This window comes from Podarcis liolepis (genome assembly GCF_965112155.1).
Source record: "Podarcis liolepis genome assembly, chromosome: 3".
In the NCBI taxonomy this organism is placed as follows: domain Eukaryota; kingdom Metazoa; phylum Chordata; class Lepidosauria; order Squamata; family Lacertidae; genus Podarcis; species Podarcis liolepis.
Window position 1 is genome coordinate 84,449,039 of NC_139557.1, and position 26,366 is coordinate 84,475,404.

Genomic DNA, 26,366 nt, shown 5'->3' on the forward strand with positions numbered 1-26,366 from the left:
GACCGTCAGGAGGGCTTCTCCCGATGATTGCAGTGATCTGGTCACTGTATAAAGGACAAGGCAGCCCTTTCAGTAACCTGGTTCTAGATCACTGAGGACTTTGTACACTAACACCAATATTTTGAACCTAGCATAGTAATATACTGGCATGTACTTGGTAATGTACAGAGGAAAGATCTGTCCATTTGCAGGCAGGTTTTGCAAACATTTCTTAGGGAAGGTAAATCATATTCATTTCACTGGTCTCCCAACTATATTTCAAACTGCTACATTGTAATTTACCATTGTTATTATTTTAGAAAATATTATTCTTCAAGTAAAATCAGATGCTTTGCACTTTTTGAAGCACTTTTCCTCAAGAGTAGTCAAAATATCTCATAAAGTAGAATAGTTATAATTGCCTGGAATTCCTTGAAGCTCAGGGCTTGGTTTCAGGAGGTCTTAAGCAAACACTGTCAGAAATCTGCATGGATATGTTTACTTTGCCATATCAGTGCTCCATAATATCAGAGGATTAAATATGTATCAAATAGCAAAAGCATCAAACACTGTTTTAATTAGTTGATAAAGGAAAATGCAGTGATTGTTGCTTGCTTAAGAAGAATGTTCAATGGAAGCCAAAACAAATGCTGTACAAGTTCTGGAGAAAATCTGGAAGTATTTAAGGGTTTCTCTCCTCTTCATCTGAGACTATATAGGTTTATGTGCCAGTGTTGTATTGGTTAGTATTCTTCAGCATAACAATCAGTTATTCAGTAAGGAAATACGATAATTTTATCAGCAATACAGCTAAACAAGTCTTTGTACTTTATGTATTTTAAAATGAAAAATGAGGGAAATGACTTTGCCTGCTCCGCGGAGAGTTCAAGGGTGTGTCTGTTCACCTTGGAACTGACATTATTGTGGTACACGAAATGTATAGCCTCTGAGCTGAATCTTAAGGTCACGATGGCTTACTTCACAGACAAAACATCACCTGATTTCAACGCCATTCAAACATGTAATATCACTTTATTGTTGACTATATGATTATGGTGTTTAAATAAAAACACACAACAAAAGGCAGCAGATGGGTCACAAAACTGCAGGAATCCACCAAGGCTTTCTGATCCTCACAGCCAGTGTGGTTTGGCACTGCTGTGATGTTGTTCATCATGGTGAGAGCCCTTTCCTGAACTCGCTTAGCTGTGCTGAAACTGATGGAGACTTGGGCGTGGGCATTGTTCTGCCTCCTTTTAGGCAGCCAGTGCCTGACTTGGTAACAGACTGGAATAGCTTGAAATGATGCAGGGATTCCTGCTTCCTTGTCCCGCAAGCAATGTTTCGATCTTAATATTCTGCTTTACTCTAATCAGTCAATCTGTTTCTTCTAACTTTAGATGCTCATCAGCGCTATGGGATTAGTACAATAGCTTTACTGTTGCCAGTTTTTGTTGTTGTTTTTTTAAAAATTCTTTACAGTAGCAAACTTAAACTCCCAAACGATTCTGTGCTGGATATATCCCTGCTTATGGTTTTTATGTGGAAATGTGCAGCAGTTACAATCTCATAAGCAATAATTTCCAACGTCAGTGCAAGTGATACCACACCTAAACCAAAATTGAGGTGCTATATTAAACTTCCACAGCAGTTTAGTTTATTACTAAATGATCCATTTTTTATTCAGGGTATTCAGATATCACTAGCCCAGTCCTGTGAACTGTGGAACTAAGGCACCACCATAAGTTTAGGATCTCAGAACTGGTACAATCCAGCGGTTCAGTCTGTCTCCTTTCACAAGCAGTGCAGCGCAATGCAAACGGCAGCAACCTCTGTTGACACTAACTGGGGTGGCCCTTAAAATGTGGCACTAAAATGTGTGTCTCGCCAGCTATCTTAGATATTGGATCACCTGCTTAGGTTCACAACTAGTTAAAGAGAAAAATGCAAACATGCTAAAAACCTAATAAATATTATACGTCAGCCAACCTTAGCCAAAATTAAAATCAGTGGCAGCCAACAGAGAGCCTTTTAAATAAGAGTGTATCATCATCATCATCATCATCACTTCTGCTGCTGCTAATATTATCACTGTTACTATTTTATTTTGTTACTCACCCTTCACCGTGAGATCCCAGGCAAGTCGCAACCATGTAAAATACAACATTAAAACAGTTTAAAACAAATCACAATCACAGCCAGGGTGGGTCCTAAAAATATAGATCACAAATGTCAATGGCTAGGGTAAAGAGGTGAATCTTCAGCATTCAACAAAAAGCTTCCCAGCTTGGGGGCTGCCTCAGAAATTGCTCATTTGTCTCCCACAAGCTTTTGAAGGTAGAGGAATGTCAGGGAACTGCCATCAGAGGCACGGGAGAAGGAGAGGGTCTCTGATTCTGCAGGGGAAGGTCCAGGCGCTAGGGGGAGACTCAGCTGGGAAGAAGGGGAAGAGAATGAGTGTAACACCAGGGATCAGGGAGAGCAACGGGACAGGGAGGTGCAGGGGCTCCAGGACTCTTCATTGGAAGTTAGCGAGGAGAGCCCAAGCACCCCACTGCCCATGCCCACCCTGCGCAGGAGACTCCCGCGCAGTGAAAGGCGGAAACGATTGGGCGTCAAACAACTCTTATGTTGGCAACGCTTTAAGAAACGCCCACAGACAGATTCTACGAGTGACTAAGAGCAGCCACGCTAAGATGGGCTGCGCAGTCCGGAGGGTTTAACCAGGCAATCCGATGCTCAAACGGAGCAGGATTACGCACGAGTAACTCCCAACCCCTACAAGGAAGTACCAAGAGGGGCTCCTCTGTTGATTTTAACTACTACTAGGAGTCAAGCTCTTCAGCAAACTAACCAGGTGGACCTCCTATATAAGGGATTTGATGGGGAGGGTGTCACAACTAAGCAGCAGGCCATGCTCTGATAACAGCCAGATTTACATCCAGAAGTCATATAACTTCTGTTCTAAAGCAGCTGCACTGGTTGACAGTTTATTTCTGAGACCAATTAAAGATGCTCGCATTCCTGTTTAAAGATCTACACCACTTGGGCCCCAAATATTTGAAAGGCTGCCTCCTTCCTTCCTTGCATTCCATCCTGGGTGTTGGTCAGTAAAGGAGGCCCTCTTGGTTGTTCCACTACTCTTGGCAGCTTGAGGAGTTGGTGGCTCAGGAAAGGCTCTGTGGTAAACCTCAGCATTGAGGAACTCCCTCAGAGGGGCATCTGATATCATGCTTTTTCACCCTCTGCTTTATGCTGAAGACTGACCAGTTTACCCTGGCTTTGTGACAGTTGAAAATATTTTTGTGACATTCCTGAACACTGTAAATTAACCTGATGATTGTTGTGTGTGGTTGGCTGGTTTTATTGTGTTTTCAGTTGTTTTGTTGTTGTAACCTGCCTTGGGACCTTATGGTGAAGGGCAGGTAATAAATCTAATAAATAATAGGAAAATAACCTTATTTTATGGATCTCATTCTGTGTTTGACACTTTAAAAAGTTGTCTGTCCTCCTTAAGTAATATGTCAACATCTTTTTTAAGTTAAAAATGTGGTATTTATAAGATTTCAGGAGCTTTTGAGGAATAGGTTAGGAGCGAATTTCAAAAATGATTTAAGCACTAAAATGCAGTGCAATATAAAAGCATCCTTTTTACTGATGGAAGACAGCTATTCAAATAGTGAAGAAGAGAATGGTAGACAAGTATGGCACAATTCATACTTTACCTGATAATTTATTTGTCTGTCTTTATTTGAGTCTTCTCTATCCCAAGGGCCCAGTACTGGTTGTACAAAAGGCAACATTGTTTATTACTTGCAGATCTGTCCAAAATCGAGTCAGTCAAAACAGAATTTAGCTTTAAGACCGGTCTATTTCACAAAATGAAAATCTCTTCCATCTGTAGAATATGACAAGCAGAAGCTACAAAATTCCAAGACTCTGGATGGTTCACAGAAACACCAGTGATTAAGCCTGAGAACATTTAGTACTACCCACTCAGACAATAAAAGAAACCTTCAGATTTCAACCATTGAAAAATGTGAAGTGGGTGAATCAAATTCATTATTGCTCGTTACATGAGTGTTTTTGGCAGAAAACTTCAAATCTATGGCTAAGGCTTTAAATTTTGCTTGCATTTGTAGCACCTCAAATTTTATTCTCTAATGAACACTTCAAAAGATACTGGCCAATAACAATGGGTAACATTTACCACATACACACATGAAACTAAGTCACGAACAAACAGTTCAAGAGAACTGAAAGAGTAGTAGAAACCAACAATGCAGGCAGTATAACATGGGCCAGCAATTCTTGTGAATGCAGCAGCAAAGAAGGAATGTTAGACAGTGTATTATGTTTTAGTACAAGGTACCAGATTGGCTGGCTTCCTTGTCATGCCAAAAGGATTTCAAAGAGTTCCCAAATTTTTTGTTCCCACCATTAAGTCATTTGACTGATCCATCAAAACCACACTGACTTCTCTGGTTATGTACTGGTACTCTGTATCAGTGCTTACTCACTATACGAATCTACACAAGAGTCCACCCTTTTGTTGGCCTTCTGGTATGCCCTGTCCATCTCATGTAGATTTAGGGTTACACTTTACCTTGAACAGGTGTTAGCTAGGTAAGCACCAAAGCCTCACATTTGTGATACAGTATCATTATAGTTCCTGTTTTGAATTTAATACTACCAGTTCCAGCTTTCTATGCTTTTCAAGTGCATCACAAGAAGCCAGAGGTACCTTGATAGCTTGTTTGTAAACAACAATAACCTTGAGGCTTAGCAGATCAGCAAGCCTGCTTCCTGTGTTCTTGAAGAAAATATCCACCACCAAATCAGACAAATTGACCCCATATTCTGTAATGCAGCCGATCCTCCCATTCTCCAGCACTGTGTTCCTTTATGGAATGTGCCAATTGGTCTGCTTCCTGTTTGCCCTCCTTTTCACTCTTTGTAACTTGAGGTATCTGCACAGCATGATTTTAAATCCTCCCATCAAGCATGTCAGGCAAGATTACTTTAATGCTTGTAAATAGCTGGCTAAACAACAGAAGTCTGGTTTCCCTTCACAGATTATGTCTAACTGCCCCAAATGTTAATGGATTCCAATTATAAGGACCATAAACTCATCTCAATATGTCTGATAGAGCATGCAATTCCATTTTGGGATGTCTTCTTTCAGAGTAACATATGAGCCTATCCAGTGTTGTGACCAGTTTCTTGATTCCCCCCCCCCCCCACATTATCAGAGTAAAAGAGCTGTTTTCCCTAATTCAGAGACCATTTGTATTTTGTGATATAGGTGTTTGTTGCAAAAGAAAAATAGGCATCGAAAGGAGAATCAACTGGAAGCCAAGATCCAAGTTTGGGGCAAGTAGTCTTTGGTGAGAGAACCCCAGCAGAGATTTAAGATCACAAAATATGTAGCAAAGTAAAGTGTGGAAAAATAGGATGTTAGACCTTTAAAATATGTCCTTGTAAGTTCCTTTCGAAGTTTCCCACTTCCCTTAGTATAGAAAAAGACCAAAAGTTTGGTAAGTTAAAATGGTTTACTTACAAACCCTTCAGAGGTCAGATTTATGTTCTTTTCCATACAGTGTTCAGAAAACACAGGCAGGAAAAACTTATTTCACTGATACCTTCCACAAGAGATCATTCTGCTGTCATCCACTTGGAGACACACTTGTTCTTCTGACATATACTCTTAATAAACAGTTAAAGTCTTCTGTGGTGTAACCCCACTTATCTATTTGTTTTGCATATTTATAGGTTGCCCTATAACTGAGTTTTCAGGGTAGCTTTCAACAAAATTTAAAATTTGTACAATAAAATGAAACAACAGTAAAACATTTCATATACAATTTCTTTTGAAGTAACTCCAAGAACTGATATTGTCTTTATCATAGCTTCAATGTGCTGTTTGATTAATGGAGTGACCAACGTACTGAATTCCAAAATCTTTTCCCCTGAATAATTCTAGCTAATGTAGCTATAGAATTTTATTTTATTTTTGTCACAACGTGAATGAGTCTGCAGACCTGTTGGATTTCAGTCTGTTACCCCGTCACACAATGTGCAGACATTCTTCTGAAAGTTATCACAGTCTAATTGGAATTCTATCATATTGTCTGCTTTTGGCAGCCACTGGGAGAAAAGGGACTCAGCAGAAATGAACTCGTCCCATTTCTGCAGTAGGAGCCTCCGTTGGATCTCAGTCTCTTCTTTTCACAGAAGAAAAAATCTGGATTTAACCTATAATCTTGAAAACAATGGTCAGTGTCCTCCAGGGGGATCAGGAAACATCAGAACAAATTCAGAAGGTGCACAGGGGAAGGAGGGGGGAGAGAAGTTCTGTTGTGCACGTAGAAATCCTAAAACTGATAGACTGAGTTACCACTCAGTTTCTGATCAATTTTGACCAGATGCTTTTGAGTTCGTGGCAATGGAACATTTAGATATGCGTGTCCGTCATTCAGCCATTTTGTCCTACTAATTTGTTAAAACTAGGGGCAGTGTGGCTTATTGCTGGAATTTGAAGTTCACTGAACATCTTGCATTCATAATAATTATATCTGACTATAAATGCTAACAAGTCATCTCTAATTAGGAGACTTGAATATTTTCACTTAAATACCTGGCTTTTGAAATGCAGAAATTTAAGATTTTGAAAAGTTGGCTGTAGGGCAGGGGAACTGACCTTTGTGATGACATTTAAAATCTGTGGGTAGTAAGCTGATGTTTCTTGGTGAAAAGGCCAAAAACAGATACTTTCAAGGGCTTATTTTGCGGTTGTGAATTCAAAATCAAATTTAAGTTTTTAGGTCTGTCTCAGCTCTACATGTAAGTTATCCAGAGAGAGGAAAGGGTGTGTCTGTCTTTTCAGTCCAGCAATGGAGCAATAAACAGAGCATAAACTTGGCAGTGACTTAAGTAACTAGAACCATTTTAATGTAAAATGCAATATAGGGGCTGACAGGGAAGAAATTATAATAACATGGTTTGTTCCTTATAAGAACGATGAAGGAGATGAATTTCATATACTTTTATAAGGGAATATTTGGATTGCTATGAAGAATGAATAGGTTGGAAATTTGCTGCTTAATAATGTATTGCTTCATTTGTCATTCACATTTTGCATGATATTCACATGTCCTCCATAGTCCTTTTTGTTTAGTATGTCACCTGAACTGAGGTTCGTGGTTAAGGTCCTAGCTAACTATGAGCTATAACCAAGACCAAGCCTTGGTTCAATTCAGTCTGCTTTCTGGGGTATAGTAACCGGTCTGATTTTGACACAATGATAATAGGAACAGATTTTTGAAAAGTTCTTTTTCACACAGTTAAACTATGAAAATCACTACCACAGGAAGCAACCTGGACAGCTTTGAAAGAGCCCTAGACAAGTTAATGGAAGATAAGTCTGTCAATGGCTCTGGGGCAGCACCTCCTGTTTCACTGCCTGAGGCGAAACGGGAATGTCCTGCCACCTCCCTTTTTGGCAGCATGCTTCTTTTCTGCCATTGGTGGGGTGAGCAAGGCGCCCACAGGGACAACCACCACTTCACCACATGGGCAGGCCCATGGTTTCAGCTAAAAACTTTACGGTGGCAGCATAGGACCAAGTCATGGAGAAATAGTTTTTTGAAGGCTAGGACAAAGAAAGCGCTATCAGTAACTGCACCTAAGCTGTGATGTAACTTAAGGACCAGTGCTGGCTGCTCTGCACTCGGGTGAAATTATGTCATGGTGATTTTAAAGCAGCAGCATTCTAGATATGTTTTATTTTTCAGCAGCACTAACCCAAAGTTTCTCAACTTGTTATTCCTAGTGTGGTAAAGCACTCCCTGGTCTCTCAAAGCAAGAAGATTGCTGTGGGACTGTGGGTACTTCCTGGGGCTTTAACAAATGCCAAAAATGTCCAAAGAAACCAGGTAAGTGTTTTTCAGATTTGTTTTCATCTTACTGTTCTGCACTATAATGTAGTATCTTTAGAGCTAATGTAAGCATATGTATGTCCTTTTCAACATATAGACATAAGGGTATGAGTAAAACTTTGAGTTTTTAAAAATATCGCTGTATGCTGCTAATGTTTTTCAGGAAGGCAATTAGTGTTTGGCAATGGTAGGAACAGAAACAGTACCCATTTAAGTAATTAGTGTGGTGCTCAGAAGCATGGAAGTATGTTCACTCATAATGCAATGGCTAACAAAAAGAGATTTTCTGCTTCTTGTATTTGGCTTCAGTCTAAATCTCCTTTGTCAATTGGCAAAAAAAGAAAGAAAACATTAATGTGCTTACTAATTTCCTATGAAGATGAGCATATGCTCTCATTTCATAGATCCCAAATAAGCACTAAGAGGAAACTGAGTAAGCTGTTAACACTTTTGACATTAAGCTGGTATCCTTGCCTGGTAAGTTGACTCATTCACAGGATGCTGATTCAGGGTCGCCTTATTCCCAAGACATTTTGACGTTTTCCTTTACTAAAGTTGTATTATTTGTCAGACCGTAATCATGTTGGATGAAAAAAGGCTTACCTTGGAATCTTTTATGGTTTTGAGCTTCATGACCTTGCCATGAGAGTGACAAATTTTAATAATGCCAATATGGGACTGAACTGTGCATGTTGTACTAAGAGATTATCAGCATCATTATTTAATGCATTTTGATGCTGCAAAGTATGAAAACACAGGTTTGCAGCCTCTCTGTGGTGGGTGGTGTTGCACTTCCTGCATGGCTTGCAGAGGGGGGACGGACTGTTCCCTGCAAAGTGGTGATGCCACAGTTCAGGCTTGAGCTGGCCCTAGGGGCCATTCAGCAGCAGGGGCAGGACCTGGGCGTGGACCAGGTTGAAGACTGCTTTTCTCTGGTCTGCAGCCTGGTCTGCAAAGGAAACCCTGGGCCACAGCTGCACCCATGTTCACACTGCCAGCAGATTCTCCTTCTCTCACTTTGTAAGATTGATTCTTTATCTGGATAGATATTGGCTACTGATTGAAAGAGCCATAAAGACATTTATCCATAGTTCAAATTGGCCAGTGCTAGTGGCTACCTTGATATGTCATTTTTTGTAATGCCCACATTCATCACAACTTTGCCATTGGGCAGGACCCATAAGGGGTCTTGCTAAGGCATGCTAAGACCTCAGCCATAACTTGGGGGGAGTATGTACCACAAACCAACATTGCTGCTGTACCCAGCTGTCTGGCCCACACCATGGTGGAACCTTTCCGTTGGCAACTTCTCCTGATTTCAGCAGGTGGGCTGGAGGGAGATATTGGGTCAGTAGTCGGGCTCCCCAGTGCATGGATCCTTTCCTTCTGCCACAGCAAACCCCGGAGTACTTTAAACAATAAAGTTGTTTAACCCCACATTCTGCCTCAGGCTGCAATAGTTGTTCAAGTGATCCCTGCATACCAAAGTATGTTAAGAGCACATTGGAGCGTGGATATGTGGAGGTAGACTTCTAAAAAGAGTTTTAAATAGAGAGTGCTGCAACAAAAATGTTGCAGTGTACCTGTGGTCCGTAAGATCCAAGCAAATGGGTGCAGAAATAACTGGGAGGGGAATGGAAACATTATAAATGTTGGGCCATTGTTCTCTGCTCTAATTCAGCTACTTTTGGCACACAGCACACTACTTTTTAAAATGAGATCAAGGACTTAAAAATGAACCCTTAAAGATAACTGTAGGTAGAATGCATCTCATTCTATGGCAAATAGAATGAACACACACTTTATGGGAAATGTGACCTTGCACAACTTTTCAGAGAGATGGTGGCCCTGCCCTTGTAAACCTTTCTCTCGCTCTCTTTCTCATACACGTACAGTGGTACCTCAGGTTACATACGCTTCAGGTTACAGACTCCGCTAACCCAGAAATATTACCTCGGGTTAAGAACTTTGCTTCAGGATGAGAACAGAAATCGTGCTCCGGCGGCATGGCAGCAGCAGGAGGCCCCATTAGCTAAAGTGGTGCTTCAGGTTAAGAACAGTTTCAGGTTAAGAACGGACCTCCAGAACAAATTAAGTACTTAACGCGAGGTACCACTGTACAGTGGTTCCTTGGGTTACAAACACCTTGGGTTACAATCACTTTGAGTTACAGACTCTGCTAACCCGGAAGTAGTACCTCGGGTTAAGAACTTTACCTCAGGATGAGGACAGAAATTGTGCAGCGGCTGTGCAGTGGCAGCGGGAGGCCCCGTTGTCTAAAGTGGTACCATAGGTTAGGAACAGTTTCAGGTTAAGGACGGACCTCCAAAACAAATTAAGTCCGTAACCAGAGGTACCACTGTATATATATAGGTTGTGGGCATACATTTCAACATATACAATGGCTCTTTAGAATTTCAACAGCATGATGTAACCTTCGTGTGCCAGATTTGGTCGATTTGGCATGGTATGCCTCAACAATGGTTTTAAATAGGGTTGCAAACCTAGTTTTGCAGCTTACCTTTAACCATAGTCACCTGATTCAGATATCATGGCAAGCAAGGCTTAGAACAGCTTAGAGGAAGGACTCAATGTGTATTAGAGCAGACAAAGAAGGGGGAGCATGTGAACTCATGGCACTTTCCTGACCTTCTAGACTCTGTTTTGGAGGATTGTATCCCTTGGTAATTTACTAATGTTTTTTTCTTTAATCTTCAAATTTAGCTTACCCTGGATATAGCCAAGTGGTGGATTGTCCACAAGGTTACAAAAGAATTAATGCTACTTTTTGTCAAGGTAAGGTGTTTTCAGCATTGGTTTTGAGCAGGAATGGGGTTCTGTGGCTCTACAGATGTAGTTCAACAGCCTATAGTTGTATCCCAACATCTGGAGGGCCACGGGTTCCCCACCCATGGTTTTGAATAATTCTGTTGAGTTAAAATAAATTGTGTGCATTTCTCAGTTTACTTAAATGCATACTATGAATAAATCTGTTATGTCAGTTTCATTTGCAGGAGGTGGGATAGTCGTGTTAGTTGTAATTAAGCAGAAAATATTGCCTGTTTGATAAATGAAATCACTCAAGACTTAATATGGCTCTTCATTTGCATTTATTGTTGGAAATATTTATAGCCCACCTGTCCATTCCCAATAACAACACCAAGTCATCTTAAAGTCAACATAATTAAAATCACTATACACTGACACACATTAAGAAAAAATATATAGTGAGTTTAGGAATTCACACAAGCCAGAATTAAATTAGTTTTATCTCATGATGGAATACCATCAGGAAGTGGATCTGCTTTGTAAGGAAATTCCAGAGTCGGAGTGCCCCTATGGAGACGGCCCACTTCTGTGTACCTCTGAGTACCTCCTAACTGAGCTTATGGTGCTGGTGCTTTGAGAATATTGTGGGAGGACATGGCCCATTGGATGTTCTAGTCTTAAACCATTAGTGGTTTAGAGGTAACGACCAGCTCTTTGAATTAACCCTGGAATTGGAAATAATGGAAGGTGCTAATAGTCAGGTCATATGATACAAATAACTACCCCCAGTCAAAATTTGAAACGACTGTTTCCTGTGTTATAAAGTACATCAAACAGAATCACACATTACAAAAGAAAGCTCAGGCTAGAGAAGTGGTTTGACCATTTGAGTATCAATAGCGAAGCTGGCCTTAAATTTCTAGAATGGATAAATCTCTTTCAGAGCAAATATTTTAGGTACTGTATTTTCAAAGCAATTCCATGGCCATCCTGCCACAAGACAGCTAATATCATATTCAGGGCAGCTGAAGGAAAAGAATGCTTTCTTCTCTCCTGCAGAACATCTAACTCCCCATCTTGGAGACTTCTCTAAACATCTAATTGCTCTAATGTTTCTTCAATCAAAAGCCTTCTCCGTTTACAAACCATATGTGGTAGCAGCATGATTAACAACCACCTCCTGATTATTTCCTTTCATTTCAGTGAACTAATGCAATGAAACAAATCTCTTACTGATGTGTGTTATGAACAACAAAGAACCGTCTGTTTGCAGATTAAGTTTTAACAGTTTGGTAATACATCTTAGGTTATCTAACCAAGATTTCGCTCTTCCTTCAGCGATGTAACAATTGTCTTTCAGTTGAATAAATGTTTTGCTTATACATGCACAGGTAAATCCTAAGCTGCTGTGAAACCCAAATGAACATGCGTAGATTAGACTTCATATTTTGGAATCCATATGGGATGAAGGGCAGCATATATGTATTGTAAATAATAAATACATACATATTGATCAGAGCATTATGTGCAGCTTCTAATATCTGGGCACAAAGTATATCGGTCGTATTAAGGAGTGGGTTAACAATATTTTAGGGGAAATTGCACTGTATTTTTTCTGCCTTTTTTAATACTGAAAAGGAAGGGGGAAATGCATTTTGATATGTTTTTATTAACGGAAAAGAGAAGCTGAATTAAAAGAACAGCTGGTGAAAGGCTTGGCTTTTCATTTTCAGGAGGAAAGCATTTTGCCAATAGAACACTCTCTTAAAAAATGTGTACACTTGAGAACAGGAAAAGTACCTGGATGGAGGTGGTTTTAGTAGGAAAACCACTCTTTTCTCTCCTCCTGAACCAGCTTATATTTGAGTGACAGTCAACATTAGCCATACTCAAAGTAGATGCATTTGGCAATTAGGTGGGAATGATTAGTTTGCATTATGGAAGAGAGAAACTTGCTTTGTGAATATGGTTTAATTCATTACAAAGGGTGACCACATACGAGATGGATTTCAGTTTGTCCTCTCTGAGTAAAAGTTAGTTGACTAGAACCTGCTAAAATGAATCAAAAGTAGTCATGTCCATTAACTTCAGTAGGTATACTCTGAGTAAGACTAGCACTGAATACTATCCTGTGATAAAACAGTTTTCTAAAAAGTCAGAAATTCTGAACAGATGACTTGTGCATGGTTACTAAACGCAAATAACATTCTTTTTTATTCTTTACGATGTGGGTGTAGGGAAGTGACTATCCCATGCAGAAATAATGCATATTGATGGTAAAGTGATCATGTTTGCAGTGATAGTTAGGCATGGGTTTGCAAACTGTGGCTTGGTATCACAGTGGATAGCAGTAATATCAGTACAGATGTAATTCTAACCACAATTTGCACTGAGATTGAAACTATGGAGAGGAATGCTCAAGTGAGGAGGAGGAAAAGGAAGTGGGAGGTGTGTGTGTGATGCTTTTGATTGCTGGGCCATAGTCAGACACTCAGGAAGCATTACTTCTGTCTTGATCCTCATGTCATGGTGCAACCATCCAGTCAATCTTATATACAAACAAAAATCCATCTCTGAGTCTCCATTGAGGGGAGTAAGAACAATTGTGTTAAAGGACCAGTATTTGAGATCCATTTTATTATAGTTTGTATGGTTCTTCTGTTAGTTGTAGTTAAGCCACAGCGGCCTCTTTCAAAAGACTGTACCAAACATACGCCTTGACCTGAACATTGTAGAAAATACTTATATCACATTTGTAGGCCCCTAGAATGTATTTTGCATAGTTAAGCTTTTACCTCTATCTTCAGTACATTGTATTTTATTTTATTGCTATGACTAGTTGCTGATGCAAATAAACATTCTTCTGATCTGATCTTGCATCATTTCTGAATGCAGCTTCCAGATCATAGACAGAAAAAGAGTTTTGTTGAGTATAATTTGTGCCCCTTTAAACGTGGAAGATTCAGAAAGAAGTTTTATTTCCCACTTTAATAGTTTTCGTTTTGCTTTGGTTTAGTGTCATTAACCGCCATTCCACATCAATAAAAAATTAAGCCAGCATTTCCCCCAAAAAATAATGTGATGAAAATAGTTTTTTATCTCACCATGTTGCCAAATCCTCTGGCAAATATTTGGCAACTTATAACTGTAGGGATGAACAAAGACAGAATCATTTTCCTTTTACGTCCTTATACTGAGAACTGAAAATGAAACGTGGCAAAATATTTTTTTTCTTGCATTAGAGAAATGCATATTTATCTGAGTATGTAGGCCAGAAAGAAAGAAAGAATTTTCATTCACAAGCTCATTTTAGTTTATGCTATTTCTTAGCTGAATCTGTCCTGATAGATTATGTATCTTTGTAACTGACCTGCTAAAGTAATTATAATAAGACAGCTTATTTGTAAACTTTGTTCATTCATACATTTAAAAAAATGCCATTGCACTTTCTTGCTGATCAAATTCCTCAAAGCTGCTTGTAATAATAGTAAAATAACAATAAAATCTTAAGTACCAATCATAAGCAAAACAAAGCTGTAAAATAGTAAATGTAGATATATGATAAGCCTGAAATGTGTGAGATAAATTATTATATACAATAGTAGCTTGCTTTTATTTAGTAGAGGTTAAGTAATAAAGAGATGCCGAATTATATAACTCATTATAGTAGACAGTTACATATAGGTAGCCGTGTTGGTCTGCCATAGTCAAAATAAAAAAATTCCTTCCAGTAGCACCTTAAAGACCAACTAAGTTAGTTCTTGGTATGAGCTTTCGTGTGCATGTATCTGAAGAAGTGTGCATGCACACAAAAGCTCATACCAAGAACTAACTTAGTTGGTATTTAAGGTGCTACTGGAAGGAATTTTTTTATTTTGACTATAGTAGACAGTGTAATCAATGTCTGTTACAGTGGGATATTGTGGCTGGGTGTAGCCAACTAAAAATTTAATTTTCTGTAGTCGCATGCACATCATTTATTTTGCATATGTTGATTGAAACTATAGTTACAAGGGTGGGGTAGTTCCATGTCTGACTTTTTAATGTGCTTTGTGCCCAAGTTTTATTAAAGGGATTTGAAATACACTTCTTGTGTATTGCCCTTCAAGTCTCATCCTAAACAGAAAAGGGCTAAGCCAATTCCAATGCAAATAATTGACTTAAGTTTATGTGAGATTTCTAGAGAAATTTATTTGAACATAGCTTCAAGGCTGAACATTCACAAAAGCTAGCTTACAAAATGGAGCAAAAGTCCTGCTCAGAATCTACATTTAAATAGGATAATGGAACTTTTCCTGTGGATTTGTGTTAATCTAATGATAAAGCAATTACTGCATGAAAAGGTACTATGAAGTGGTGCTCAGTTTATTGTATCTCCCATTTTTATTTTTATTTTTGATAGCATTAAAAACAAGCAGGCAGATGGATATGGTAGCAGTATATGCTACTAGGACTATGATGTAAATAACCATCAGCCAGTTTTTGCAACTGGTTAATTCCATATATTACTCTCCTTATTGAACATTCTGGATTTCATCTTTCTTCCTCAGTTTTTAAAAAAATATAAAACAGTTCCTACTAACAGCAGCAAATGTGCTTCAGGTTTGTTATCTTGGTGGCTCACTTGAATTATAAATTCAGTAGGTGGCCTTGAGCACATTTCTTCTCTCTGTATCAGTTCTTCATCTGTAGAAATGACTATCTTATACAACCATTGTGAGGAAAATCAAGGTATAAGTGGTAATGCCAAATTAATGCTATGTTTTATTTAAGGCCACTTAACAGAGATTTTATTTGCCATACAGATTCTTTTGACCTTGTAACTCAGAATTGATCCGAACTTGAAACACTTGACATCCAAACAGGGCAGCATACATAATTCCCACTCATTTTATCCTCATAACCCTTGAGAGATGGGTTGGTGTAAGGATGGTGACTGGCCCAAAGTACATCAAAGCTGATTTGTGATGTGAACCTGGGGGGCCCTGGTATAAGTCCAGCTCTGTAGCCATTATACTATACCACCAGAAAGATCCAGATTGGATTTGAATTATAAGTAGCTATTGGTTGGTGTCCTTTTAATCAGAGGGAGCATTTCCAAAGTTTCCCTATACACAGTACTGTGCTAACAGCAGCCACCGTAGTGACGTTAACACCTACCTAAATTATTGCCTATCAAAGTTATACCCAGACCCTCCCGCCTTCAAACTGTTTTTTAAATAGCAACCTTACTTTGTGGCTTCATTTGATAAAGACGGGCAGATGAAAAAAAGCTTAAGAGCTGTTAAGCTATTTTTAACACAGCCTTCATCTCATCCAGATTCCATTTCCAGCTGCCTTGACAGGTTGATTTCAGTATAATTTACACAGCTGGACAGGACTGCGGGTGGCCGGACATGTTGTTAGGTAGGTGGTCGCCTAACCACAGGGTGAAATTAGTATGCATTGGGCTCTTTGCCTAAAGTATTGAAGCAATGATCATTCTAAAATGTGCATCTCACCCCCTCCCAAAGAAGGCATTTAAGGTTTGTTATTAATTTGTGGGTGCTTCATTTGGTGTTTAGATAGCATTTCATAATACATGACTCGATAATCAGTACAACAGCTTCCTGATGGACTCACCAAGAAACCATATCTGATGCACACTTGCTAAAACTTGTTAAATTATACTGCCACCAACACAACTATCCATGAGCAGCAGACAGCACCAGTGTTTTATTGTCTGCTATCCAACATGCCTAAGGAAGACTGAATTTTTAAATGATACTTAACTTATTTATTAATGGCACTTGTACTCTGCTGTTCAGCCAAAGAGGCTACAGAGCGGTTTGCATATAATCAATCAAGACAATCCCTACATGGAAACTTGCATTCTAAAAAACTCAAAACCCTCACACAAAAGGAAAAGGGAGGGAGGAAAGAGGAAAATCAAAATCCATGCCTCATTTATAAACTGTCATGCCAGTTGGCACAATTTGGGGCAGGAGATGCCTGATGGAGCTGGGCCTCCAGCAAACTGTTGAAATGAGCCCTGGTTCCTAGCTCTCCCACTGAGGCAGTCTGATGGAGTCGCTTCCCCCAGGTAGCAGCTGAGAGAGAGGAGGATTAATGCAGCCAATGGAAGAGCCCTGCTTCCCAGCTCTCCCACTGCAGGAATAACTGTCCCCACCCCCCAGATGACAGAATGGATGATATGGCAACCAGGTAGATCTTTATGTTCTTAGTTGCTCCTGAGAAGGTTGCTATCAGATGCTGACATCTCCTACCCGAATGATAGCCTTTCGAGCATCATCACTGCCCTGCAAAATCACAGGGCTGATGAGAGCCATTAGATCAAGCGGGAGGGCTCTAAAAATAAAGATCGTTCTACAGACCATTGTTTCTCAAAACAGTGGACAACACCCACAAATCCTTTGACTGCTTTCAGGTGGGTCTCAGTTCCATAGCCTGGCCAGTGCCTCCTTACTTGCTTGCTCCGCCACCCTTTTGACGGAACCAATGGCAGTACCACTAACTATTTGCTCAATGAGTAAAAGTGACTGGGAGAGAATTTTAGGCGGTGGGTAGAGAAGGAAGGAAGCTTTCTCTTTGAAGGGAAAGTGCCAGAGGAGGTGTTGAATAAAATTTGAAAGTGAGATAAAAGGTTAATACTCTATTATATAATAAACAATCAAACAAGGAAAAGAAAGACATAAGAGAGGAAAGCTGTTATTGGAAAAATAAATGAATTTAAAAGGACCAGAGTGTAGGGATGAAAGTGGTAGTTTGTGGGAAGGAAGGTTGAGAATAAGGTGCTAGTTGAGTGTGAAAGGAGAATGAGAAATAAATTAAAGGAGCTGGGGGAGAGTAGAGAAGGAGAGGATAGAGAAGGTACCTGTCCAGAATGCAATGAAATTGTTCAAAATGGACCTCCTGTTAGGATGGTATCTGCAGCTTTTCCTCTCCTGCAGAATGCAGTGGTTGGCTGGATATATATAGAGAGGATGAAGCAATCTTTCATATTCCATCTCTGTTAAAAGTCCCATCATCTTAATAATAAAGCAAGCAGGCAACAGATAAGCAGATGTGTTTGTTACTTCTTCCAGTCTCATATTTTAAATTCTTCTTTCTCCTTCTCCTCCTGCCTGGGTTAAGACCTTGGTTACTTTCTCAGTCAGGAACTCGAGCATGCCAGCAAGGCCCACTAAGCTAGTGGTTTTCAGTTCAGGTGCCAAGATAACATGCAGACTTGGCAGGCTCCAAGCATTCCCATGAGATTCACACTGTTCCGTTGCTGGACACCAAAATGGTTTTCCTCTGGCACTCCTTGGAGATTTCTGTTTCCTATTACAGTGGTACCTCGGGTTAAGTACTTAATTCGTTCCAGAGGTCCGTTCTTAACCTGAAACTGTTCTTAACCTGAAGCACCACTTTAGCTAATGGGGCCTCCCACTGCTGCTGCACCGCCGGAGCACGATTTCTGTTCTCATCCTGAAGCAAAGTTCTTAACCCGAGGTACTATTTCTGGGTTAGCAGAGTCTGTAACCTGAAGCATATGTAATCTGAAGCATCTGTAACCCGAGGCACTACTGTAAATGGCTAAAGACAAGCAGGGTGGCCATCTGGGATCTGTCACATTATCATTTGATACCAAATGGCAGTGCTATGGATAAGCTAGATGATTTTGAAAAGAACAGTGTCAGAGATACTGTTATGTGCCTCATGAGTGTTGCCATTAGGCATCTTAACCCCATGTGTGATGGTGCTACGGAGTAACTTGACCTCGTTAAGTGTACACAGCCATATAGTGGCTAATTCAGTCCACTTGTCTTTCCCTGCAGTTAATTGTTAGGCCTTCTGCATATTCCGCTCTGCCAACTATTTATTATCATGTACAGTAGTACCTCAGGTTACATATGCTTCAGGTTACAGACTTCGCTAACCCAGAAATAGTGCTTCAGGTTAAGAACTTTGCTTCAGGATGAGAACAGAAACCGTGCTCCGGTGGCGCGGTGGCAGCAGGAGGTCCCATTAGCTAAAGTGGTGCTTCAGGTTAAGAACAGTTTCAGGTTAAGAACGGACCTCCAGAACGACTCAAGTACTTAACCCGAGGTACCACTGTACTGTATTGTCTTTTGAATTGTGCTGACAGAAGGGGGAGCTTTTATTTGGAGAAGTAGGTGGATAATAAAAAGGATACAATGTGAAAATTTAGCATACTCATGAAGCATAGGTCTGTGAATAGCTATTAGTCACTAATAACTAAAAAAGGAACTTCCATGTTTTATGGAAACATTTATTTTATTTGGGGGTTCTTGAAATCTCCATAAAACCCTGCTTGTGTCTTTCCAGAGGGCATCTGGCTTGATACTGTTAGAGATAAAGAATGCTAGATTGAGTGGATCTTTGATCTGACCTAATAGAGCCCTACTTAGTGTGTCGGTGATGTTTGGGAACATGGCAGGCACATTGAAACATATCCTTCCTGTAGTTTGTGGTAGCCCACTCTCTGGAAAACAAGAATAGCTGTTACTTTTGCCTAGCTCCTGCTTCCAGTTCGAAGTGTTGAATCAACATACTTCAATCTTTCCTAGCGGTATTTACACTCTGTCTTTTCCTCTTCTTGGGAGTTCAGAATTTCAGAGATCTGTCTACTTTTGGAAAGATGTTGGAAAGTATCTTGTTCTCATAATTCTGCATATGGTAGCTCAACTCTTCCATGTGTTCTGATTCTGTTTTCTGTTGAGGTAGTTTATGCATTGGCGCAATTCTGATGCTTACCTGCAAAAAAACGAAACCTGTTCCTGTAGTTGGGGAGTGTGCATTCCAAGTGAATAACCATGCACAATAAATTGCAGATCTGCCTCCCTTTCTAATGTGTGACACAGGCATGCCTAAGTTGCTGCTTCAAAGAACAATACCCCGCTATGTTCAGGATTTTTCCCATTGTGTGGGTGTATTTTATTAGAGACCACCCACTGTTTAATGATCCAAATGCAGGGCTAGAAATATATGCTGTATTCCTTCCTACGATTGGGGAAATTGCTGTCCTTGAAAGCACTTCTGAATCTGTTTCTTTCCAGACCATCAAAAGAATTGCATTGCCAAGTCTTTGATGTATCTCATTCTACCATCCCTCAACCTCATGCTTTGGAACTAACTATCAGGCTCCGGGTAAATTTATATTCGTAAATGTAATGCACACCAGAAGAAGAAAATGGGCTATCCAGCTTTGAGAATTAGCAGCTTAAGTAGACTGTTAAAAGCATCTCACATTGCAAAGTCTATTGTGTGTGGACATAGGAAGTATCAACAGCAAAAATAAATAAATAGAAATGGACATTTTCAAAAGCTGGTGAAACGTTGGAAAAGACGCTGAACTGTTCACTGCAAAATTGACAGTTGAAATTTCACTACCATCTGGTCTTAGGCAAGCCACTTATCATTCAGTTACATATCTGCAATATATGTCTGCAATACCCCTCCAAACTCTGATGTTCCTCATCTACTGTACTGGAAGAGATTAGTAATAATACTTGGGTCCACATTGTTTATCAATCCTTTTGCATGGCAATATTGCACCCATTTTCTGAGAGGTTTCCTACATATTTAGCTGTGATTCCTCCATTGAAGGGGATTGAACTAGATGGCCCTTGGGTATCCCTTCTATGATTCTATGTGTTTTAATAGCACAAAAAAGGAAAGAAATATAGAAACAAGCTCTGGAAATCAGTGCATATCTAGGATATAATACAGCCTAATACCAGGTGCTTATATGGAGTTGTTTATGTGGATTAATCATTTCACTCATGCTAGTTGTGTTCCCTTCCAGACATTAATGAATGCCAGCTCCAAGGGGTATGCCCGAATGGTGAGTGTTTGAATACCATGGGCAGCTATAGGTGTGCCTGCAAAATTGGATTTGTGCCAGACCCTACGCTTTCCAGATGCATCCGTAAGTAACAGAACCAATCCGTACCTATCAATCTTTCATGTGGGTTTTCTTTTCCCCCTTGCATCTTGTAATGGATGCAAGTTAATCACTGTTGGCCAACATTTTCTTATGGCGCTTCTCATTTTGAGAACTTTTAATTCACCATTGGAGAGTTTCTTTATGACCTAATAAGAAACTGTCATTTTAAAACAAAATTGTGTGGCGAATTATCCAGATAATTTATCTTCCAAAAAAAGTGACAGGAATGAATGGATACACTAACACAGCATTTGCAGCGATCCTGTGATGATTTTTCAGGTTGTCAGTGGTTAAGCTAAGTAAATTGTATCTTTTCCTTTTAGTTGAACAAATAAACCCAGTGGGGTCTGATTAAAGGGGGAAAGGTCCCATCCCATTATTCATCTATTGAACTGTGTTCTGATATCTCATATATTTCCAAACCTTATATTCCTCATTTCCATATTTTTGTATCTCACACACAAAATCTTTAATGACACAGCTATTCACATAGGTGTGGGTGTTGGTGGTGGCCCGTCATTGTGTTCTTCATGCTGGCTAATAATTTAAAATTTTCTGCATTGAACATGGGTAGTGCTACCATTTATAGCACAATCTTATCATGTTTACTCTGAAGCAAAACACCACTGTTCAGTAGGACTTACTTCTGGTAAGTTGGCACAGGTTTACAGAAGTCTCTAAATGCAAAAAAGGGTCATAACTTTCTAAGCTGTGTGAAAATTTAAAATCAATAACATGGAGCATCACAGCCACACTGTCCACAGGAGCTCCAATACAATTGCAAATATCTGTCTTTGTTTAAGGATATGCAGGATTGCCCAAGAATTGTTCCCTTTTCATCCTTATCAGTGCCTTTAATATTCCAAATCCTGTATACCAGGGGCATCCAACTCCAAAGAGACTGCGATCTACTTGCAGAATTAAAAACTGACAGTGATCTACCCATTGGGGAGGGCTGGTCTAAGTTGCTGAGCTTTTTTTTAGGGAAGCAAGTTGAAGACTAAGTCATCCCAACACCAATTTCAGTTCTAGAAATCGTGCACAGATGGGGAGGGAGGAGCCAATTGCTCCTTTCCCCCTGCGTACGAAAAGGAGCCCACAATCGACTTCTAACAACTGGGGTTCGACCTGTCGGTCACGGTCGACCTGTTGGACATCCCTGATGTATACTAATGCTGAACTCATTCTTCACATATGGATGCTAATGTAGCCAAAGTGGCCTACTTGGTGCTCCATTCAATCTGCCATGATCATGAGAGTTGTTGCTGGCCGTGTCTTTGATCACTCACATACTTTTGTTAACACAGTCACACACCTAGAAATGGTTGGGAATTTTTGTGTGGAGAGAGATGTGTGTCAGTTGGAACTTACTTGAATCTGGGAAGGTAGATATGGGAATATAAAATATGACAAGTCGTTAGTCCCAAATCAGAATCAGTTTACTAATAAGTAACAAGTAACCAACTAAGTAGCAAGTTCCAAGTATTTGTATGAACTGACTGTTGGAAATAAGAAAGAGCACAGAGGAAGGGGGAAAATAATAAACAATAATTTATTTTCAAAGAATAAAAATTACTAGACACTGTCAGACACCAACCTCAAAATGTAATAGTTATGTAACTGTAACTAGTAAAGACAATTTAATACGCTGGGGGCTGGGGTTTCTATGATATTTTAGATAAATTTCATTTTGCCAATTATAGAATCATAGAATCATAGAGTTGGAATAGACCACAAGGGCCATCGAGTCCAACCCCCTGCCAAGCAGGAAACACCATCAGAGCACTCCTGACATATGGTTGTCAAGCCTCTGCTTAAAGACCTCCAAAGAAGGAGATTCCACCACACTCCTTGGCAGCAAATTCCACTGTTGAACAGCTCTTACTGTCAGGAAGTTCTTCCTAATGTTTAGGTGGAATCTTCTTTCTTGTAGTTTGGATCCATTGCTCCGTGTCCGCTTCTCTGGAGCAGCAGAAAACAACCTTTCTCCCTCCTCTATATGACATCCTTTTATATATGTCATATAGAGGAGGGAGAAAGGTTGTTTCCTTTCATGGAAGGCCCTGTCATCCAACTTCCAACATCGATAGAACAAAGCTTTTCAATGTATAATACTATACTAAAAAATTGGGGGACTGGTTGATTTCTGGATTAACCTGCTTCCATATTGTCTCTCATCTTATTACATGGCTAAGAATAAATATATGGAGGGGGGTTTTGTTTTTCTTTTTTCTTTTGCTCATTTATTTGAACTGGTTAGAAGATTTACAGTGTAATCTTAAATACTGTTCTGTTCCATTTCAAATCGTTTTATGAGTTTTATAATTGTATTGGTTTTATTTGTTTTTATAACTGTATATTTTATTGCCCTGGGAGCTTACGATGAAGGGTGGGTAGGAAATCTTATAAATTGAATAAATGTCTACTTAGAAGTAAGTCCTGTTGTGGTTAACTCGCAGGTAAGTGAGTTTTGGATTGAAGCCTTAGAAACATCAAAGGGGTGTATTAATTGATCTATTTGATTATGTAACATTACTCCATCCCTCACCTTCCATACTCACCCATTGTTTATTATTAGAACAATGTATGTCTTGTTTCAGTCTCATTTATAAGCCAGAGATGACCCGAGTTTCAAATCCTGATAACCCCATATACCAGAATCCTCAAACCACACAATATGGCATCATACAGGCAGACCTGAGCCCAGAAAACAGTTTGAATGATTTTTACAGCCCAGAAGATTGTGGCACCATCTTTCACTTATCCCAGATTCCTTTTTTCCTGGAGCAAAGAATGGGGAGAGATGAATTGCCAGGTTGTTGTGTACATATTTCTCTCTCTCTCTCTCTCTCCCTCCCCCCCACACCCACACCCATCCATCCTTCTTACTTTTGTTCTTCTTCAGTTCATTTAAATTGACCCAGCAGTAGCACCTAAAAGATTCAGATTATCTGAAATGATTCATAAGGCAGGGTGGGCTACTCCTTTTCCAAATCGTTCCAGGCTGAAATTGTGACTTCCTGTTTTTGTGTTTGTATGGCAAGTAGGTGTGGAGAGCTCATCCTATTTCAAGGTTCTTTTTTTTTTTTTTTGCTGCAAAATAATAATGATTAATTACAGTAACAGCAATAATGATTAAATGTTATTATAAATGTTTTATGTTTGAGCAAAACTGGATTTCAAAAAAGCAAAACTGTATTGTTTCAGTTTGATTTGTTATTTGTGGAAGAACTTCTGTTTATTAGATGGAAGAGGAGACTTGCCAACATTTGTTTCTTTAACATCCTGAATAATTACTGTACAACAGATAGTGCATGGATGAAATCCACCGATCACTGCTGCTGTGCAACCTCCATTCATTTCAATTGGACATATATAGGTTGATGCTTATAGCTCTCAGTAGACTTTTGACTGATACTGAAATTTTGACTGGTTGTTTTGTAACTTTTTCAAAAAAATAAATCCTTACCATTAAAAAGACATTCTCGAGCTTTGTGGGGGCTTGGAATCTGGGTTAGAGTAGCCTTTTCTTTTTCAAGTGAAAACATTCAGCACAACTTGTGACCTTCCAAGCTGAATGCAGTCTACCAGCTAGGCATTGCACCTTGCCAGGCTCTTGGCAACTCTCTTGTTTTTGCAGTCCTAGACAGACTGGAGACGGGGAGAGGATTTATCAAGGTCCTGCTTGCACCACCATCAGTTCTTCAGATCTCAGTTGAGCTTGAGAATCAGAAGTTGTGCAGATTTCGCATAGACCATTATCACATTCATTCTTGAATTTATTTGCCTTCCTTTTGCCATAATCAAAATTTCTTGAGTTGCTAATACAGCTTGAAGAAAGAAAAATCTTAGTAAAAGCAGCGGATGTGGTCTGATCTCATGTTATCGCCACCCTAAATCTTGATGTGAGCTGTGATAAAAAATACTACTGATTCTGTTGACTGAAGGAATTCTAATTTTCAGTAGAGTGTTGCATTACATGAATTTGAGAAACTGTGAAAGAGAAGGAACAGTGGACAAGGGAAGGTTGATAATATTAGCGTGATATGTTTCTGGAACTTTCTTCATTGTAAACTGCCATTACTGACTTCAAAAATATAATTGTCTCATTGACTTAAAATGACCTTGCCTATCAATTCAAAGTGGCTGTGTGAGTGTGTGATCTGTCAGTGTTCTGTATTTTTGCTGTTCACCTGCTTTCAGCTTCTGCTTCAGTGCTTCTGCATGGGAAGGAAGGCTTCATTCTAATTATGTGTTGTTGGAGCATGGCAGCATCTAATTTTGACACTGGCTTTTATTCCTAAACCATATGGGCTTATTTACTTTTGTGTTGCATTCAGACATGATTCGTTATATAAAAAAGGAAAAAATATTTTTGACTGGAGACATTGGCATCTTTGTCTCTTTTCCGTCTTTAATCTGGTGGTGGAACTCCTATGGTGTTTCTCTGTTTTGTTTCTCATGTAAACTCTGGCGTCCTCCTTCCCTTTTTGCTGCAGCTGATAATCCCATGGTCACTGAAGAGAAAGGGCCCTGCTACCGGTTTGTCAGTGCAGGAAAGCAGTGTATGCACCCTCTCTCTGTTCAGCTCAGCAAGCAGCTCTGCTGTTGCAGTGTTGGCAAGGCCTGGGGCCCCCACTGTGAGAAATGTCCCCTTCCAGGAACAGGTAAGAGGTTCCCAGAAAAAGAATATACTTGCACTGACACACTGTACACTGCACATAGTGTAACTTAGCATAGTGTCCTACAATACAGTGTTATGTGAGTCATATAGGTTCTTACTAGTAGCATTCCTTAACAAACATAGAGAAGATTTTCCTCTGCTGCACCAGCTTTCTAATTAAGGTAAATTCATCATTCATTGAGTGATGTTTCTCAGTGCATGGTTTATATCACATGATAGCTATGAATGAGCTAAGCAGGGTATACAAATGGACTTTCTTAAGACTGAAAACTATAACCAGATTTATCTTGAGGTAGCACTTGAAAGAAACCCTTTCAAATTTCCAAGCTTTAGCGATCAAGACACTGAAACACTTTGCCAAGGAGTTGTGGGTTTGGTCCATGTCCTTGGAACTAGGCACAAGGCTGGATCCCTTGCCATAATTTTTTTTGTCAAAGTCTTGATGGAGGCTTGGAGAAAGAATGGAAAACTAGGATGCTATGAATAGAATCAGTACTATTAAAAATATTAAAATCAAGAGTTCAGTTCACATTCACACATACCAAATTTCCCAATCCAGTCTGGCCTGTGTTGTGGGCAGACAAGCAGAACTGCCTGCCGGAAAGATGGTAGAACACTACATAGAAAGAGATACAGTAAGTAATAGGAACACTAGCAAATCAGCTAGCAAAGGTTAAAGTAGTTGATTGGATGAGTGAAGCTAAATACCTGAAAGGATTGGACATGATTTGAGTAGCCTCCTGGTTGCTCTAAAACATGTCCAATCACTTCTACTGCCATCCATTTTCTGTGTTTGGCTTCCAGCTTAGCAATGGTAAATTTGAATACATTTAAATAGACCAAAGATCAATGAATTACTTTCTTCCTCCTGGTTTGGTGGTTTGAATCAGCAGAATCATTTGTCACTGGGCAAAATTGATATTTCTAAATGCATTCCAGAAGAAAGGGGAGCTGCTACAGTGAGAAGCAGAATGTGCTGGTGGGTGTGTCTAACCTTTACCTGCTGGCTTCTTTATTCTCAAAATAAGGTCCAGATTTTGTTCTC

General features: G+C 39.6%; 1 protein-coding gene across 16 annotated transcripts in view; it reads left to right on the plus strand.

The window, feature by feature from the left end:
* LTBP1 (latent transforming growth factor beta binding protein 1) overlaps positions 1–26,366 on the plus strand; it is a 217,664-nt gene that overhangs the window by 109,894 nt on the left and 81,404 nt on the right. For 12 of the 16 annotated variants that reach the window (XM_083497058.1, XM_083497044.1, XM_083497052.1 and 9 more), the window contains 4 exons: positions 7,811–7,913; positions 10,641–10,712; positions 20,497–20,619; positions 25,137–25,304. In XM_083497058.1, the coding sequence (XP_083353184.1) occupies positions 7,811–7,913; positions 10,641–10,712; positions 20,497–20,619; positions 25,137–25,304 (466 nt within the window). The remainder of the gene's footprint in view (positions 1–7,810; positions 7,914–10,640; positions 10,713–20,496; positions 20,620–25,136; positions 25,305–26,366) is intronic. The other 4 variants (XM_083497059.1, XM_083497045.1, XM_083497046.1 and 1 more) reach the window with 1 other exon arrangement.